Genomic DNA, 19,003 nt, shown 5'->3' with positions numbered 1-19,003 from the left:
GTTTTTTCTAATATTTACGATTTCTTTATTTTTTCCTATAATTCTTTGATCAATGGTCGTATCGTCATCATCCTCCACCAACCCCAATTCTTCATAGATATGTTTATATTATTCTATATTTCATCATTTTAATTGGGTGAAAATCAATACTCCATCCGTCCCATAAGAATATGCACTCTTTACTTTTTAGTCCGTTCCGCAAGAATATGCACTTTCTAATTTTAGAGAGTCATTTCTCTCTAATGAGGTGGACTCATTCTCCACTAACAACACTTTAGTTACTTTTTCTCTCTACCCGTCTCTTACTTGATCAATTTTACATTAAAACTCGTACCGATCCCAAAGTGCATATTCTTTAGGGACGGAGGGAGTATATATTTTCAACCAGGAAGGAATATTCCTCAAGCATTTGGTTCTTTTTTTTTCTGAGAATCCTAAATATTCATTCCTCAAAGTTTTATTGATTTTTAATTAATTTTACTATATAAAATCATACACCCACAAACACAAAATTTAATAAATAAATAATTACTGTATATAAATATGGAGTATAATAAAGACCGTCGGTCACAGTGCACACATTTGGCAATAAAATTACAACTAAAAAGAAGTCTGGGGCTTAGTTTATGCTAAGCAGTGGACAATATGGTTTTTAACCTTTTAATAAAATATTACTACAAATTTATAGTATTTCAAAATAAGTTGGATGATTGAGCTTAGTTTATGTGAGGGAAGAGCTTATATAATTAAAACGCCGTTCTGTCATATGCATTATATGTTCGATTGAGATGTCTTTTATGTTTTAAGTGTCACGTAACATTTCAAAAATCATGTCTTATAAATATCTACAACACATTGTTTGGTAAAATTAAGTATAATTACAAGTTTCTAGATCGACCTTGAATATTTGAAAGAGTATCGTCAGCCCATGACAACAGGAAAAATCAATGAAACTCCGCCTTCGGTGGAGTTACTTCTAATTCCATTATATTTAATTTGTTCTTGTTTGTCAACCATAGCTATTGAAACCGCCGCACCTATTCTCCCTTCAGACGTCGACAACAACCTTCTTCGATGTATCTCACCCCACAGGTATTTTTGAACTTGCCATTCTTGACTCCTGCCGAGCTAACGAAGTGCGACACAAATGCTCATATTGTAGTGCATTAAACTTGAATTGTAGATACATTAAGCTTGATTTAAATACATATATGAACTTAATTTTATTGTATTAAACCAAAAATTAAGGATGTAGCTAGCTAAAAGAAAGTGTGACTTGGATCTAGAGCACAATGGGATGATCTCGAATTTTCTCGATCAATCAAATAATAGTAGTTATAATAAATATCAATAGTACTAGTATATATGAAGATTGCCTTGTCGGTACGTTATTAATTCTAAAATTGTATTGAATCGTACAACTGTTTGGATATTAGTATGCCAATGAAAATTATCATCATCATCATCATTGTACTAGCTATTTTTTTATGATTAATGGATAAAATATTTATTATTTGTATGAAAAGTTTGGAATGCTGATATTTAGCTAACATTCACATCATAAATCATGTGTGAAGAAATTAAAGTATTTTCTTATTCAACTTCAAGTTAGGATTTTACAATTGCAGTCATTAAAAGATTCAAAACACATGAAAAATGTTACAATCCCCCCTAAACGATTTTCATAATATATGATCCACGAAACTACAAGCCGATGCTACCTTTTACTTAATTTTTCAAATATATCGATACTTTCTTCTGGCAAAATAAACACAGATAATAACGAATATAAATGAAATAAACAAAGAAATTGTTTATGCAATTTAATACAATGTAATTACGTCAAAGGACGATGTTAAGCCAAATATATCACTATATGATTTTCGGATGCAATTTATAGTGAAAGATGGCGTACATATAGACTGGAAAATGAACCTAAATCCTATCCACGATGGAAATTGAGTTATGCCTAAATATGCGAACTGATAAACTTCTTTTCAGGCTTCATACTCAACAGTTTCGTCTAACAATATTCAGTGTGATTATTTAGTATGCATTCACGTAGAAGCAAGCTAATTTTATTTGTGTAACATCGAATTATCTGTATTTTGTATGAATAGTATAACGTATAGTATTGTTTTATTCAATGTGACAGAGGCAATCCATATATCGATTTATTCAAAATAAAAAGTAAATTCTTTATATTTGAACTTATGTTTTGCTACGGATATAATTCATACGAGTGTCTCGGTCTTGCTATTAAATAATTAATTAAGGTCCACTAAAAATAAACAAAACTCACAATAATATTTATTGAAGTGAAGTCGAAATTAAGTTGTCAGAATATAAAAAGATGTGGTTGTGGGGCATTCACTTGATCCAAGCATAGTCGTGCTTCAATATAATAATCTACTAATAACAGTGCTACAATTTTATAAAAACTATAATAAGTATGCTAGTGATTTTTTTTTTGCATTTTTGTAAAAGATTCAAAACATATCAATTGATCCGCAACATCAATACAATGTTCAAGAGCTACAACGGCTTAACAAGTAACATGAATAAACAAATGAAAAAGGAACAAATGTAAAGAATATGACAAATATACCTACCGTCAACACATAAAACATGAAGCAAAAGAAACGATCAACTACACAGTCAGCAAAGATCGAAAGAAATCACACCACCACAAGTTAGTCCACCAAACACTCTCCCCTCTCGCACCCCTAAATCCGCTGCTAATGATATCCATGTATCTTACATGGATAATAATTTCAAATATTAATTGAACTAATTTCTCTAAAGGGAAGAGGATCTTAATTTAATGCATGACTTGGAAATGTGGATTGCCTCTGTCACAAGGAAACAATGATTTCCACAAATTCTCCAACTAGAGAGAATTTAAATGAATAGTTTGATTGGACAGTATATGTAAGTTGGGATGAGTTACTTGCCTATGAGTACATCAAAATGATCATATCCTCTCATTCAAAATTAAATTCGTGCACCTACATTTATTACATAGGTGTATGTGGCAGCTTCGCGTTGATCGTGTGGTATATCTTGTCAGAACATCCGCAACGCAAATACTCTACACTCTTCATGAGTTGTAAGAGAATAAGTGTGAGTGTATGCATTCTTGGTAATGTGTAGAATTGATTGTATACTACATAAAAATTGAATAGTGTAAGTAAAATAATTTTGAATAATTTTTCGGTATTTATGGATGATAGATGTAAAGTGAAATGATTGAAATACATGAATATAACAAAATAAGTGCTTTTTATGCTCACAATAAAAAATTTGAATCCACTTATACTTTTTTGCTCATTGGAGGCGTGTGTGTGACTTTTTTTGGAGGGAAATAAATTAAACTTATTAATAGGGTATAAAAAAATATAAAAAACAAGCAAAAGACAGACACATTGGTGAGCATATGGAATGACCTTGTCATGTGTTACAATACAATACGACCTTTTAATTGATCTAAAAACAATACAAGCAATAATAAAAGAAATGACATAACAACTATGTGTTTAAAACAAAACCAGACGAAAAAAAATAAATGCCGTATTTAACTATATCACAACTTGAAAAGATTCAAACTCCCAATCCAGCATAAGGAACATTACTCAACTTGAAATCTTCAAGTAATAAAATTTGAGAGTAAATATAAGTGATAAAAGTCTGACGAATCAGGGTGAAGATCAAATAAGCCCTTTTTTTGCAGCTCGTCTCCGGCATGCATCTACAATGGATCTAGCTAACCTATGTCTTTCCAATTGGGTTGCGCAAAATCGAGTACTTCAACCTAGTGTTCCTCTTGTGATACATTCGAATCACGACTAGTCAAGATATGTTCTAACTGAACATGTTTACAAACGCATCCATCGACATTCGTTTAAAAGCTAAAACCTATGCAAGCATTTAGGAATAAGAATATATGCACCTGTCCTATATATTGATGAGCAACTATACAATACTCAAATTGGGCTATCAATATTCACAGCCTTTAAAACCGAGTCCAACAGTATGAAGAAAATAAAGTTAATGGAATTTGTTCGGCCCATTAATAAAGAATCGGTGCATATTTTAGAGATAGAGGCCCAAAACACTATTAGCCCATTATCATCATCTTAGTTATTTACAATATATAATGTATATTTTATATTTTTAATGAAAATTGATATTTCCATCGGTCTCTATCTACTCCGTTTTATAGAAATAAAAATTTCTATTATTAGTAGATTTGTGATGAATCTCATTTTCATCAACAATACTCTTATAAATTTTTCTCTCTATCGCTTCTATTTACAAATTGTGAATTAAAATATGTGATATGTTAAGTTTTGACATGTCTAACGGCTACTATTTGATTTGTCTTTTAATTAGGGATGAACTATTAGATTTATAATTTGATTTTTTGTCAATTTGATCCGATTCGAAAATTTAATGTTTTATGAAAAAAATGAGTCCGACATGTTCCGAATGGTATGAAAATCCGAATTCGAACCGAAAAATCTAAAATTGCACAAAAATTTGGAGTGTAAAATTACAAAATCCAATGCAAAAAATTTCGGAAATTTGAAAACCCAATATCAAAATCTAAAAATCTATTACAGCAAATACCATTATATTTGTACAACACAAATGTTTTATATACTTTAGGTTAATAATTATACTAATTTTTATTACATATAATATATAATTTATTTTAGATTAATTCATATTTTAAAAAATTCATTTGGACTGATTTTTTAATTTCGGTTTGGTTCATATTGAATTTTTGCATTACGTATATTTTGCTCATCCTTGGCTCTAAGCACACCGTACTGTAAGAGGTTAAGTTCCAATACTAAATTTGAGATATCATTTATTCGATAATTTCGGTAATCGAGTAAGTTTGTTACAAGGTACTTAGAAACGTATCGTCGACCATCTATAAAATGAAAATACGAGTGCAATGATACGAGTGCAATGAAGAAGTATTGTTTTAGTAGAATAAGATCTTTGTTATAGTATTACCAACTAATTAAAATGAACATACAAAATGAAAAAGTTTCTTAAACAATAAAAACGAAAAAAGGAAGAAAAATAAAAACCAAGCGCGGCTATGTTCAAACCGTTCAAACCTAGCACTCCCTCCACGCAAAGACCGCAGCCCATCTCCCACCGTCCGATTTTCAATCCGACGGCTCTTAACAATTAGGGTTTATTCAGAACATTCTAGAACGTCAAAGCTAGCTCCCTCCCTCACATACAAATACCAACTCATTTTCTGTAGCCCAGCCTCTCAATTCAAATCTAGTTTTCCTTCACATCTCTCTCCCAATTAGATCTGTAAACTGCTACTATGTCTGGAAAGGGAGAGGGTCCGGCCATCGGGATCGATCTCGGCACCACCTACTCTTGCGTCGGTGTGTGGCAGCACGACCGTGTTGAGATCATCGCCAATGACCAGGGAAACAGAACCACGCCGTCCTATGTCGGCTTCACGGACTCCGAGCGTCTCATCGGTGACGCTGCGAAGAATCAGGTCGCGATGAACCCGATCAACACCGTTTTTGGTACGGATTTTTTATTTTTTTAATGATTTTGTCTGCAAGATCTGATTTAGATTGTGATTTAGTTGATTTCACGTGTTTCCTTGAATTTCTAGTAGTTTTGGATTGTGTGCATATATATGTTCGTCGATTAGTAGGCAAAGTATTCAGTTGATATAAGTAGAATTATCTTAATAAGCATGATGCTGAGCATGATTTTGTCTGCTAGATCTGTTTTGGATTGTGATTTAGTTGATTTACCGTGTTTCCTTTGATTTGGGTTGGTTTTGAATCGGGAACATCTGTATCTGCGTCGATCTGCTTTGTTTGTTTAGTAGGTAAAGGACATAATAGCTACAAGTAGAATTATCTTAATAGGCATGATGCTGAGCATGAATCTGTGTTTTTACTATGTCGCCTTCGATCTGATTCAATATGATACCGATTGTCATCTTAGGAATATGCTGTTGTAGTTTTAAGTGACTACGACGTAATTTTCTACTGGAACTATGCTATACGAGGTGTAAATTAATGTGAATCCAACATAAACCAGCTGTTCATAACCATAACTTGAAAAATAGATATTTTAAATAGGCTTAATATATTGCTTTGTTTTTAGCTTGTGATGTAGTTCTTTAATTTGCATGAATTCACTCTATCACCTTGGATTTAATCGGACTACGACGGTTGATATTGCTCCTGTCAGTGATAGTTACATTGTATTCATTCTGTTGGTATGCACGATTGTTATTGAATGCTTAAATGAATATACACTCTATGTAGCCTTGGTTAAGTATAGATTATTGATTGTTCCATTTTGGTTATTTTTCAGATGCTAAGAGGTTGATTGGAAGGCGTTTTACTGATGCCTCTGTTCAGAGCGACATCAAATTGTGGCCATTCAAGGTTTTTGCCGGACCTGCTGAGAAGCCTATGATCAGTGTTCAATACAAGGGCGAGGAGAAGCACTTTGCTGCTGAGGAGATCTCCTCCATGGTTTTGATGAAAATGAGGGAGATTGCTGAGGCATACCTTGGTTCAGCAGTGAAGAACGCTGTCGTCACTGTCCCAGCTTACTTCAACGACTCCCAGCGTCAAGCCACCAAAGATGCTGGAGTCATTGCTGGCCTCAATGTGATGCGTATCATCAATGAGCCCACTGCCGCTGCCATTGCCTATGGTCTTGACAAGAAGGCGACCAGCGTTGGGGAGAAGAATGTGTTGATCTTCGACCTTGGGGGTGGTACTTTTGATGTCTCTCTTCTGACCATTGAGGAGGGTATCTTCGAGGTGAAGGCAACTGCTGGTGACACTCACTTGGGTGGTGAGGACTTCGACAACAGAATGGTGAACCACTTTGTTCAGGAGTTTAAGAGGAAGAACAAGAAGGACATCAGCGGCAACCCAAGAGCTCTGAGGAGGTTGAGGACAGCTTGTGAGAGGGCGAAGAGGACACTTTCGTCCACTGCTCAGACCACCATTGAGATTGACTCTCTATATGAGGGTATTGATTTCTATGCCCCCATCACCCGTGCTAGGTTTGAGGAGCTCAACATGGACTTGTTCAGAAAGTGTATGGAGCCTGTTGAGAAGTGCCTGAGAGATGCCAAGATGGACAAGAGCTCTGTGCATGATGTTGTCCTTGTTGGAGGATCCACTAGGATTCCCAAAGTTCAGCAGTTGTTGCAGGATTTCTTCAACGGCAAGGAGCTCTGCAAGAGCATTAACCCCGACGAGGCTGTTGCCTATGGTGCTGCAGTCCAGGCTGCTATCTTGAGCGGTGAGGGTAATGAGAAGGTCCAGGATCTGTTGCTTCTTGATGTCACTCCCCTTTCCCTCGGGTTGGAAACTGCCGGAGGTGTCATGACTGTCTTGATCCCAAGAAACACCACCATTCCCACCAAGAAGGAACAGGTCTTCTCGACCTACTCCGACAACCAGCCCGGTGTGTTGATCCAGGTCTATGAAGGTGAGAGAACGAGGACCCGTGACAACAATCTCCTTGGAAAGTTTGAGCTCTCCGGCATCCCACCTGCCCCCAGGGGAGTCCCTCAGATCACTGTCTGCTTCGACATTGACGCCAACGGTATCCTCAACGTCTCGGCTGAGGACAAGACTACTGGCCAGAAGAACAAGATCACAATCACCAACGACAAGGGCAGGCTCTCCAAGGATGACATCGAGAAGATGGTCCAGGAGGCGGAGAAGTACAAGTCTGAGGACGAGGAGCACAAGAAGAAGGTTGAGGCCAAGAATGCGTTGGAGAACTATGCCTACAACATGAGGAACACCGTGAAGGACGAGAAGATCGCCTCCAAGCTGCCAGCTGATGACAAGAAGAAGATTGAGGATGCCATCGAGTCTTGCATCCAGTGGCTTGACGGGAACCAGTTGGGTGAGGCTGATGAGTTTGAGGACAAGATGAAGGAGCTCGAGAGCGTCTGCAACCCCATCATCGCAAAGATGTACCAGGGAGCCGGAGGTGAAGCTCCGATGGATGATGATATCCCAGCCCCCAGCGGCGGCAGCAGTGCCGGCCCCAAGATTGAGGAGGTCGACTAAATCTATCCCCGTGTTTTACCCCATGGCTTTGAGTATCCTGTGTTTTTAAGTTTTTTGTTGGACAAGATTTGATTTTGATGCTGTTTTTTGTCAGAATCAGTTTAGTGCTCTTTTAATATCGTTACCATATTTTGGATTCTACGGTTTTGCCTTCGATTTTCTGCTTTTTACTTTTCTTATGATTCTTTGGTTCTGGTTTTAATCTGCTTCCTGAAATAATTGAAATTCTTCTCATTGCTTATCAAATTTTGCAGCTTACTGAGCTTTTGGAAATTATGAAAATTATGTTTTTCAGTCATAGTGCAAGAAGGCTTTTTACTTGTTTGAAAGTTTTAAAAATAGTGTTAAAAATAATTCATTTGTAAACTTTTTTTATTGACCAAAGTCAACAATTTATACATTATTACCTTTTATACTTAATTGGTTAAATATTACGTAGTATTTTAAATCTCAAAACTAAAATGAAATTATTGACGGATGGAGGAGTTTAGATATTTAATTCACAATTTGCACTTTGATAAACATTGAAGGAAAAAACAATAAATAAAAACCTTGCACTATAAAGAAATTACCTCAGATATTTAGTACTCCTAGGTAATAAATGATTCGACTCAGCATCCATAACTAGTCTATTGGGCCTCTCCTATAAATTGAAAAAGAGAAATGCCTTCTTGCAGTTTTTCCAGCCAACCAAATTTGAATTATTGCAAAAAGTAGAACATGATATTTTCCTCAACAGAAAGTCAGAAATAGTCTCATTCTCACCCATCCATTGAATTATGATCATACTCTTTATTTAAATTCATTTACCCATAATTTTTTTAAAAAATGATCATACTCTTTATAATTATGTTTTCTACTTTTTCCATATTTTGTATTTCTCTTATTTTATCCATTTCATCTTATTCATAATTTACTAATTTTATATTAAAACTTCACAATCTAGCAATATGACTATTTTTTTTAACATTTTAATTCTGATTAATTCCAATTTTATGATATTATCTAGTACTATAATTTTCTAGGATAAGTCCACATCAATACCATCTCATATCATTTAATTTTTTTTATTGAAAATGAATTGAAATTTAAAGATCGTATCACGATGGACTCGAATATAAGACTCACGCTCTTTACTAGGCCAACACACGAGCATAACCTCTCATATCACTTTATATCACCAATATCATCAATATGTGGTAACTGACATTATTCTATCTAGCCTTTGTTAGGTAGATTAGCTAAACATTCTTGAATTATGTTGTTATACTTGCTTTGCCGTTTGTATTTACCATATGACCCTGTTTAAAGCACGTGTATCGGTACAAATTCCGTTTATTATTATGATCTTTTTTTTTATTTGTAAAAAGTCAATAAATTTCTTTATCTTGTTATTTGTTTGCAGTTTGTATTTACCATATGAAATGGGTTTAAGGCACAAATTGGTATAGACCCCTATTATTTTTGCGATTTAGCTGGCTTTTGCTTTGCAATTCGGATTTACCACATAACCGGCTTCAGGCATATATCAACACATATCTAACTTTTTGTTGCCGTTGCTTTGCAGTTCGTATTTTACCACAAAACCTATGTATTAGGCATAAACCGGTACAAATCACGCCTATTGTTGTGATTTTGTTGCCGTTTGCTTTGTTGATCGTATTTATCACATGAACGGAGTTTATGGCAAGAAATGGTACAAATCCCACTTATAGTTGCAATTTCCGTATATATCCAACGATGATGGGATACGAACTAAACAACTAAACAATAATTGCGAGCCCAATAGCAGTGACGGCCCATCAGCCCAAAACCCAAGAAAGAGTATCAGTTTGGCACAACCAAAGAGTTCGGTCACAGCCTATAGCTCGGTAGTATCAGTTCGGCACAACCAAAGAGTTCGGTCACAGCCTATAGCTCGGTAAAAGCCGACCAATCGAGCTCAACTCTCAGATCGGCAAAAGCTGATCGGCAAAGTTCAGCAGTTCGGTCTTAGTATTCGACCGAACAAGGAGATAGTGGACCCATGTAATCAACCCCACTACCTCCATTACACCCACGATCTATTTAGTGGTATTAAGCAGTTATCAACCCCACTACCAGGGCTGCAAACCACGATCTTAGTTCGAGTGTATAAATAGAACTTAGATCAGATAGACGAAGGTTAAGCTCTCTAGATCCTGAATCTTATAGCAAATCAGTATTGTAATCTGTAAGCGAGACCAAGCAATACAAATTTGCCCTCTCTTCTTCCCGTGGACGTAGATTTACCTCAGTAAATCGAACCACGTAATTTTCCGTGTTGTGATAGTTTATTACTTGCATTTATTCCCATCAAAAATTCGCTAAATCATCACTGGCGCCGTCTGTGGGAAACGACAGAAAACCAAAACTGTGATAAAAGCGAGTTTTTGATCCTCTTCCACCAAAAAATGCGTACCAGATCACATAATACCCATACTTCCGTCCGTGATGAACGTGAGGAAGCTAGTCCAGCCCGTAGGTCTGGAAAACAGCCTCGGGAGAAATCTGCCTCCAGTTCTCACGGTGAAAGAACAAACCACTCAAAAAGTCATCGCACCGAGCCTCCCCAGCAGCTCGCTTTGAATGAGGCTGTCAAGTTGTTCTTGGCTGAGAAGCAGGATGAGTTCTTAACATTCCTGCAAAAGAGCCAGAAGCCGGAGAAGAAAACGGCGGATTCTCCCTCCCCCTCCAGACATGAAAGTCACTACCGCAGTAGTGCCGTATCTTCCAGGAGAAAGAATCCTCACCACCGATATGTTCCTTCTCCTCCTTGTTACCGAAATCACAGGAGAACTCCATCTCCACCATACCGTAGAGATGTCGGATTCGCTATGTATGGAGCGCTGAAGACTCCATTTTCGGATGATATCACCAGAACTCCGTTGCCACAAAATTACCGAACTCCGTCAGTGACTTATGACGGGTTGGTGGATCCTCATGATTTCCTGGGACGCTATCAGTATAATATGGCGAACCAGGGTCTCAATGAGGTTCATATGTGTAAGCTGTTTCCCGAGATGCTCATCGGGAACGCAAGAAGGTGGTTTGATAGCCTCCCTCAAGGCAGCATTAGATCTTACAGAGATCTAATGGATGCTTTTCATAGGAGGTTCTTCCAGAAAGCTGAAACCCGAATCACTTCGGCTCAGCTGCTTTCTATACGTCAAGGTCGCGATGAAAAGATTAGCGACTTCATGACAAGATTCCACAAGGAATGCCTACAAGTAGATGATCTCAATGATCTACTTGTCATTTCGGCATTCCAAAATGGAATTCTGCCAGGAGCTCTCTACAGAAAGCTCGTTGAATGCAGTCCGCAAACAGCTCAAGAGATGTGGGACATTGCGGACCAGTTTTCTCATGCTGATGAGGCAGACCGTCGAAAACGGTATTTAGACAGCTCTTCCAGAGGAGACAAGAGGAAGCCCGATCATAGCGATCAGGGACATCCTCGCCGAACTCCTTTTGAAAGAATTCAAAGGGCACCGGTACAAGACAGATTGGGACCACGTCTCAATCCTGAGAAACCACCCGCTCAGTGCGTACCATTGAACAAGTCGAGAGCGGAAATTTTCGAACTGCATTCTGATATGTTCGAAAAACCAAAGTCGATGACGAAATCGGCCACGCGCCGAAGTCAGGATAAATATTGCTCCTTCCATCAAGACCACGGTCACGATACCGAGGAGTGCCGAAATTTGGCAGCAGGTATTGATGTTCTTGTGAAAGCAGGGACGTTAAAAAAATACCAAAGCAAGCCGCCGAAAAAGAATAAGAAACAGAGAAGTGCGAACTGCGCTCCTCAGGATCCTAAAAGGCAACAGGATCCCGAAGACGATGACGAGCCGCAATATGATGGAGTGATCCAGACTATTGACGCTCTCCCAGCCGGGAAGACTAAATCGTCTCTAAAATCAGAGCGCAGAGGCTTCAATCGAGAGGAGCCAACACATAAAAGGCTGAAGAAGGAGGAAGTAATTACATTTTCAGATGCAGATCCTGTCCCGACCATTTCTCCTCATCAAGACGCTATTGTCATTCAAGCTGGAGTGGCAAACAAACTGATCCACAGAGTGTTTGTGGATATAGGAGCGTCGGTTAGCATTCTTTTTAAAGAATGTTTTGATAAACTGGAAGTGGATCCAGCTCGGCTCAGTCCGGCCCCACTTCCTCTGAAAAGTTTCGCCCAGGAGGACACCTGCCCTGAAGGTATTATCAGCCTTCCGATTACGGTAGGAAGAGCGCCTACTAGCTCCAGTACGATGATCGAGTTTTTTGTGGTAAAAGCTCGATCCCCGTATAACATTATACTGGGAAGAGACTGGCTCAACACAGTTCGGGCCATTTGCTCTACTTATCACCTCACAATCAAGATCCCCACTAAAGGAGGAATAGCAGTCATCCGAGGTGATCAAAAGAGAGCAAAAGAATGTTTGCAGATTGCGCTTAAAAGTGCCGAACAATCAGATCGGCACCATCAAGCATAGCAATCACAGCAGCCGGAGTCAGAGGCAGGCGAAATGAACGAAGTCACACCGGAGCCGAACTCGATGAAAGTTCAGTTATACGAAGATGATCCATCCAGAACGGTCAAGATCGGTTTCGCGGGAACACCTCTACTCCGGGAAAAGACCATCCAGCTCCTCAAAGAGTACAAAGATGTCTTTGCGTGGTCTCCGTTGGACATGCCTGGAGTGTCTCCCGAGGTAATTACACATCGGTTAAATATTGATCCTTCCGTCCGGCCTATAAAACAGAAGCAAAGACTCTTTGCGGCAGAAAGAAATCAAGTCATCCATGACGAAGTCCGCCAATTACTGAAAGCGGATGTATTATTTGAAGTAAAATATCCTTCTTGGGTGGCCAATCCTGTGATGATCAAGAAAAAAGAAGGAGGATGGCGGATGTGCATAGATTTTACGGATCTAAATAAGCACTGTCCTAAAGATTGCTACCCCCTTCCCAACATAGATAAAAAAGTAGAAGCTCTGATAGGCTTCGAAATTTTCTGTTTTCTTGATTTGTATAAAGGATACCACCAAGTTTTAATGGATGAGAATGATGCTTCAAAAACGGCTTTCATTACTGACTTCGGTATTTTTGCTTATAAAAAGATGCCATTTGGTTTAAAGAATGCCGGAGCCACATATCAAAGGATGGTAGATAAGCTATTTCGGCACCTGATCGGAAAAGAGGTTGAAGTATATGTTGACGACACAGTTGTTAAAAGCAGAAGCACTTCGGAGTACGAAAACAATCTCAAATCCACTCTCGACGTGCTCAAAAAAGCCAACCTCAAACTCAATCCCCAAAAATGTACCTTTTTGGTAGATTCGGGAAAATTTCTGGGTTGTTGGGTTTCAAAGGAAGGACTCAAGGCAAATCCCCTAAAGGTTCAAGTTGTTCAGAACATGGTAATGCCGAAGTCAATACATGATGTGCAAAGGCTAACTGGATGTCTAGCCGCACTGAATAGATTCCTTTCCCAAGCAGCCGAAAAGCAAATGCCGTTCTTCAATGTTTTGAAGAAGGCACCAAAGTTTGAGTGGGGAGCCGAACAGAAAAAGGCTTTTGACGAACTCAAAAGTTATTTAACCGAACTTCCTATTCTCTCTGCTCCAACAGATGCCGAAGTGATATTCTTATATTTAGCAGCATCAGATCAAACCATTAGCGCGGTGCTTGTACGAGAAGAAGGCCTAAAACAGCGTCCTATCTACTTTACAAGCCGAGCATTAAGAGGTCCCGAAACAAGGTATCAACCTCTGGAAAAAATTGCTCTGGCATTAGTAAATGCAGCAAGGAGACTGCGGCCATATTTCTATGCTCACAAAGTATGCGTCTTAACCGATCTTCCACTTCGGCAAGTTTTGACTAAGCCAGAAGCATCAGGCAGAATTGCCAAGTGGGCCATAGAGTTGGGAGAACATTCAATAGAATATCTACCTCGGAAAGCCATCAAGGGACAAGCCTTGGCAGATTTTCTTGTAGAGGCAAAGTTCGATCAGGCAATCCCTATTATTGCCGAACAGAAAAATCCTACCAATGATGAACTAACACAGCCCCAGAAACCCGAAGTAGAGCCGCCGGACTGTTGGATTGGATTCGTAGATGGAGCTTCGAATAAGACAGGAAGTGGAGCTGGTATTCTACTTATCGCTCCCGACGGACACGAAGTAACTTTTTCACTTCGGTTCTTATTCCCAACCACTAATAACGAAGCCGAATACGAAGCCCTTCTTGCCGGACTTCAGTTAGCGCAACGTCTACTTGTCAAATCTCTCAAAATTCATTGTGATTCACAAGTCATAGTGAATCACATGCTGGGTACAAGTGAAGCCCGTGGTGAAAGGATGAAAAAATACTTGGACAAAGCGCAAAGTATTAGCCGAAATTTCTCTTATTTTCGGATAATCCACATTCCCAGAGCGGGAAATAGCCGAGCAGATACTTTAGGTAAGTTGGCCTCATATCCGAGCTCAAGGGTGGAGGAATTACCGCACAGAAGCATTGATGAAGCTGAAGTACACTGAGTAACCAGTTCACCAAACTGGATGACGCCAATATTAAAGTATCTAGATCAAGGACAACTGTCCGAGGATAAGAGAGAAGCAAGGAAAATCACATGCCGAGCACGTCGGTATGAACTTCATGAAGGAGTCCTATATAGAAAGTCCTACCTTCAACCGTTATTGCGATGTGTAGGACCAAAAGAGACGGATTACATCCTTAGAGAAGTTCATGAAGGATCTTGCGGTAGCCACATCGGAGCTAGAGCATTAGCTAAAAAAGTTCTGAGATGGGGATATTATTGGCCAACTTTGGTACAAGAAGCAGTACGGCTAGTTAAGAAATGTACGAAATGCCAAATCCATGCAAATATCCCAAGGATGCCGCAGACTGATCTATGTGCTATGCAAAGCCCTTGGCCTTTTATGCAATGGGGCATAGACATAGTAGGACCACTACCACAAGCTCCTCGGCAAATGAAATTCTTGATCGTTGCCGTGGATTACTTCACAAAGTGGGTGGAGGCCGAACCATTAGCTACGATAACAAGCTCAAAGGCATTAGATTTTGTCTGGAAGAACATAGTTTGCCGATTTGGCATACCCCATATCCTCATTTCAGATAATGGGACTCAGTTTACTGACAAAACATTCAAGAATTGGTGCCAAGAGTTGAATATTCAACAGCGGTTCACTTCGGTCTCTCACCCACAAGCAAACGGACAAACGGAAGTAACAAACCGTATTTTGGTGAAAGGATTAAAAGCTCGGTTAGAACAAGCCAAAGGACAATGGGTAGAAAATCTTCCTCAAGTCCTATGGTCTTACCGAACTACACCAAAAACCTCCAACGGTGAAACTCCGTACAGTCTAGTGTACGGCACTGAAGCCGTAATTCCGGTTGAGATCGGCATACCCAGCCCCCGAACCCTCAATTTCTCAACAGAACTGAATGACGACGGACTGAGAGCCGAACTAGATCTTGCCGAAGAAAGAAGAGAATTGGCCTGCATAAAAGCAGCCAAGTACAAGGAGCAAGTAACCCGGTATTATAACCAAAGGGTGAAAAAGCTGCAGTTTCAAGTGGGAGATCTCGTATTGAGAAACAATGAAGTAAGCCGAGCAGAAAAGCTGGGCAAACTTGAACCCACATGGGAAGGTCCGTATCGGGTGTCAGAAGTCCTGGGAAAAGGGTCTTATAAATTAACCCACATGTCAGGAGAACAAGTACCCCGAACATGGCATATTTCCAACCTCAAGAAGTTCTATTTGTAAGAGACAAGGTCCGGTCAGTCTTGTGTCTAGTTCGGTCCTAGGGTTATGTGCTTTCTTATTTTTATTGTTCTTGTGTCTAGTTCGGTCCTAGGGTTATGTGCGTTTTGTCTCTTACAAATGTTACTGAGGTATATTGTTCCTTAAAGGCTGATCCCCTTTTTTTAGATCATGTATTAAAGACAATTGTGAGTCCAAGCTTCTAAGGAAGATACAAGACTCCACAATTCAGCTTAAGAAACAAGCAATTCGTCTGAAACGAACTGCAATAAGCCGAGAACCACTCCGGTTAACTAGGGAAAGTCCAATCCAAGCGATAAAACTCGCCAAATAAGGACACTAACTAAGTCCGGTCAAAGAAGAGTTTACTTCATAAGACCGAGGACGAGTACAGGGAAAGTCCAATCCAAGCGATAAAACTCGCCAAATAAGGACACTAACTCAGTCCGGTCAAAGAAGAGTTTACTTCATAAGACCGAGGACGAGTACAATAAATGAAATAAAAAATCGCTGAACTGTAAATACGCAGTGATAGAAGCGAAATGAAAAAATTTCATTTACTAAGTCTTGTTGGGCATACAATTCCGCTGCCCTACGAGAATGCGTTACACCATTACAAAGGACTATTCTACTGTCTACGATTGCTAAAGTTGAGCCACCTATCCGAAAAATCCTCATGATGCTGAGTTCGGGCGTTCCGAGCAGTTGAAGAATAAGTAGGTGGACGAGATGCTCTGATCGACCTACCGCCTCTTCCCTGAGTCCGGGAAGTTCTAGCACCTCGGCGGCGAAGAGTCTCTTCACGAAGCATTCGCTGATCTTGCTCACTCATATTCACAACTCCTCTACGAACTTCAGGGCGTTCTTGTCTTGACGTCTCCGGTTGCTCCTGAGTCCGTTGCTGATTTGGAGTAGAAATTTGAGTAAGTGGATTAGAGGTTTGAGTTGGAGTGTGAGCATCTGTTAGCGGGAAACGGCTAAGGAATCTCTCGATTGAGGGACGCCGGGAAAGAATGATGTCGTACAGAGAAGCCAAGCGCCGCAATGATTTCACAACTTGTTGGCAAGCCGAGCTCTCCAGCACATTGTTCTCCCGGAGTACATGAAGCTCCTCCCACAGTTCATCAACTTGATTCTGAACTTCAGATATAGTCATTCCCCCGCGCCCGCAGATGAAATCTTCATATGCAGTCCTCTCAGCGATGACAGTATTCAGCTCGGCCTCCAGATCTTTCTTTATGGACTCTAAGTCCTTATTGTTGGACTCCAGCTCCACTAAACGAGCCAAGAGTTCATCATACTTCATCTGGTCATCTATAGCTTTTTTCTCAGCTTCATTTAAAGCCAAAGAGTATAGCCGCTTCCAGTGAAGTACCTCCAGCTCCTTAGAGTTAAGAATATGAAGCAGCTATGTCAGTTCGGCATTACAGTTTACCGAGCAGGCAGTAAACCACAATAGGAGTAAAAGAGATTAAGAAAAGCTATAAACAAGACACGAGTGTAGAAAGGAGAATTTTTTCATTCAAAGAAAAAATTTACACAAGGAGGGCTTCAAGGCCATTTTACAAATAGAAAGAAACTAAACTAAGAGAAGGGAGACGAAATCATACTCCGCCAGTTTCGTCTCCGGCTTCTCTGTGGGTTTCAGCTTCTTTCTCCTTGTCTACCTCGGTCTCAGCCTCGGCCTCCCTACTCCCTCCCTCCTGCTCGGCGCCCCCATCGCCGGTCTGCTGATCCTCCTGCTCGGTCTCCCGGCCGGCCTCATTTTCCTGCTCACCCTCTTTGAAAATTGAAGCGGGTGAAACAGGCCCCAAGGAGGCAAAGATGGCCTCCATGTTCTCGTCACGGTCAGCACGGCAATTACGGACTCGTTCAGCAGAAAGCAGGACCGATGAAGACGCAAGCTCCTCAAGGAGCGGCAGACTCTGGAGGCGCGCTGCAATCTCTCGGCCATACAGCGGCAAAACGACTTCGGGTTCCTGCTCAGCGTTATCGGTCATCAATTTCAGCAGATCGCCGATAAGGGCCGAAAATTGATTGCTCAAAAAGAGTTTCTCCGTGTAAACACGGAGAGCCTCCCCCTGAGCAACCACGGCAGCAGCCTCCCTCTGTTTCGACTGCTCTCTCTGGATGATGAGCTGGTTTTTGGCACGCTGGGCTTCATCCTGAGCCGAGATCCTAGCGGCCCTTGCCTCCTCAAAGTCTGCCCGAGCCTGTTCGGCCTGGTGACGAGCAGCATTCAAATTCCTCTGCATCTCATCATAATCGCTGGACGCTTTAGAGAGTTCAACTGTGACGAGCTTGCAGAGCATATTGTTCCTCTGAAAATGGAAAAAGGAAAAAAGTCAACAGAGGGGCCACAAAAAATATAGGAAAGAAGCAAAACCAGAAAATCAAGAAGGAAATTCACCTCCACAAAGTCCTTTGGCCATAAAAAGGGCTCAGAGATATGTTCCGAAGTGGCCGCAACCGCTCCGGATCCACAACCCCCCAGGACAATGTCTCTCTGTGGCGCTTTTGGGGGTTTCTGAGTCTTCGCCTTCCCCTTTGCCGAAGTCGATTCCGGCTTTTTTGGATCCGAAGACTGACTCGAAGAGGTCTTCTGCCTCTTCGGATTCTTCTCGGCATCAGACGCCGAGCTGGTGGCTCTCTGTTTCTCCGGCTCCTTGGATTCGGAGGATTTGCGACCTAGCCTGCTTAGCATGTTCACTGCCAAAAAGCGAGAAAACAAAGTTAGTTTTCGCCGCTAAAGCAGTAAAGCATAAAAAAGAAATCCTCACCCTCAGTCTCTTCGTCCGAAGACGAGGAATCGAACACGAAGTCACCCTTGACGAGCTCAGATTCCGAATACTGTTTCCTAATCATGGGAATCTTATTGAGCTCGCCCTCGAGCTCGTCCAACGGTTCTACCCGAGGATGAGGAATTACGGACTTCGGCCCTCTCCAGGAAAAGTCCGGAGCCGCTGTCCTATTGTAAAAAAAGAAACGATTTTGCCACTTCGGCCATTTGGTTTTACAGAATGCTCTGAAGGGCTGTAAAGGGATCAAGTAAAACCAGGATCCCTTTCTCTTAAACTGAAAGAAATTAAGGAT

At 40.3% G+C, this 19,003-nt stretch overlaps 1 protein-coding gene across 1 annotated transcript; it reads left to right on the top strand.

Moving 5' to 3' along the window:
- The first annotated feature begins 5,282 nt into the window (after positions 1–5,282).
- Positions 5,283–8,246, top strand: LOC121747012 (heat shock cognate 70 kDa protein 2-like). Its single transcript, XM_042140988.1, has 2 exons — positions 5,283–5,567; positions 6,376–8,246. The coding sequence occupies exons 1-2, from the start codon at positions 5,354–5,356 to the stop codon at positions 8,103–8,105; spliced, it is 1,944 nt and encodes a 647-aa protein (XP_041996922.1). The 5' UTR covers positions 5,283–5,353; the 3' UTR covers positions 8,106–8,246.
- The last annotated feature ends 10,757 nt before the right edge of the window (positions 8,247–19,003 follow it).

This window comes from Salvia splendens, chromosome 9, assembly GCF_004379255.2.
Source record: "Salvia splendens isolate huo1 chromosome 9, SspV2, whole genome shotgun sequence".
Classification (NCBI taxonomy): Eukaryota; Viridiplantae; Streptophyta; class Magnoliopsida; order Lamiales; family Lamiaceae; genus Salvia; species Salvia splendens.
The sequence above is the reverse complement of the archived record's forward strand: the minus strand, read 5'-3'. Positions and strand labels throughout refer to the sequence as shown.

Bases quoted from the DNA above. Each gene is read 5' to 3' on its own strand.
- LOC121747012 (XM_042140988.1), top strand. From the start codon at position 5,354: ATGTCTGGAAAGGGAGAGGGTCCGGCCATCGGGATCGATCTCGGCACC. The intron at 5,568-6,375 runs GTACGGATTTTT...GTTATTTTTCAG, and splicing joins CCCGATCAACACCGTTTTTG to ATGCTAAGAGGTTGATTGGA.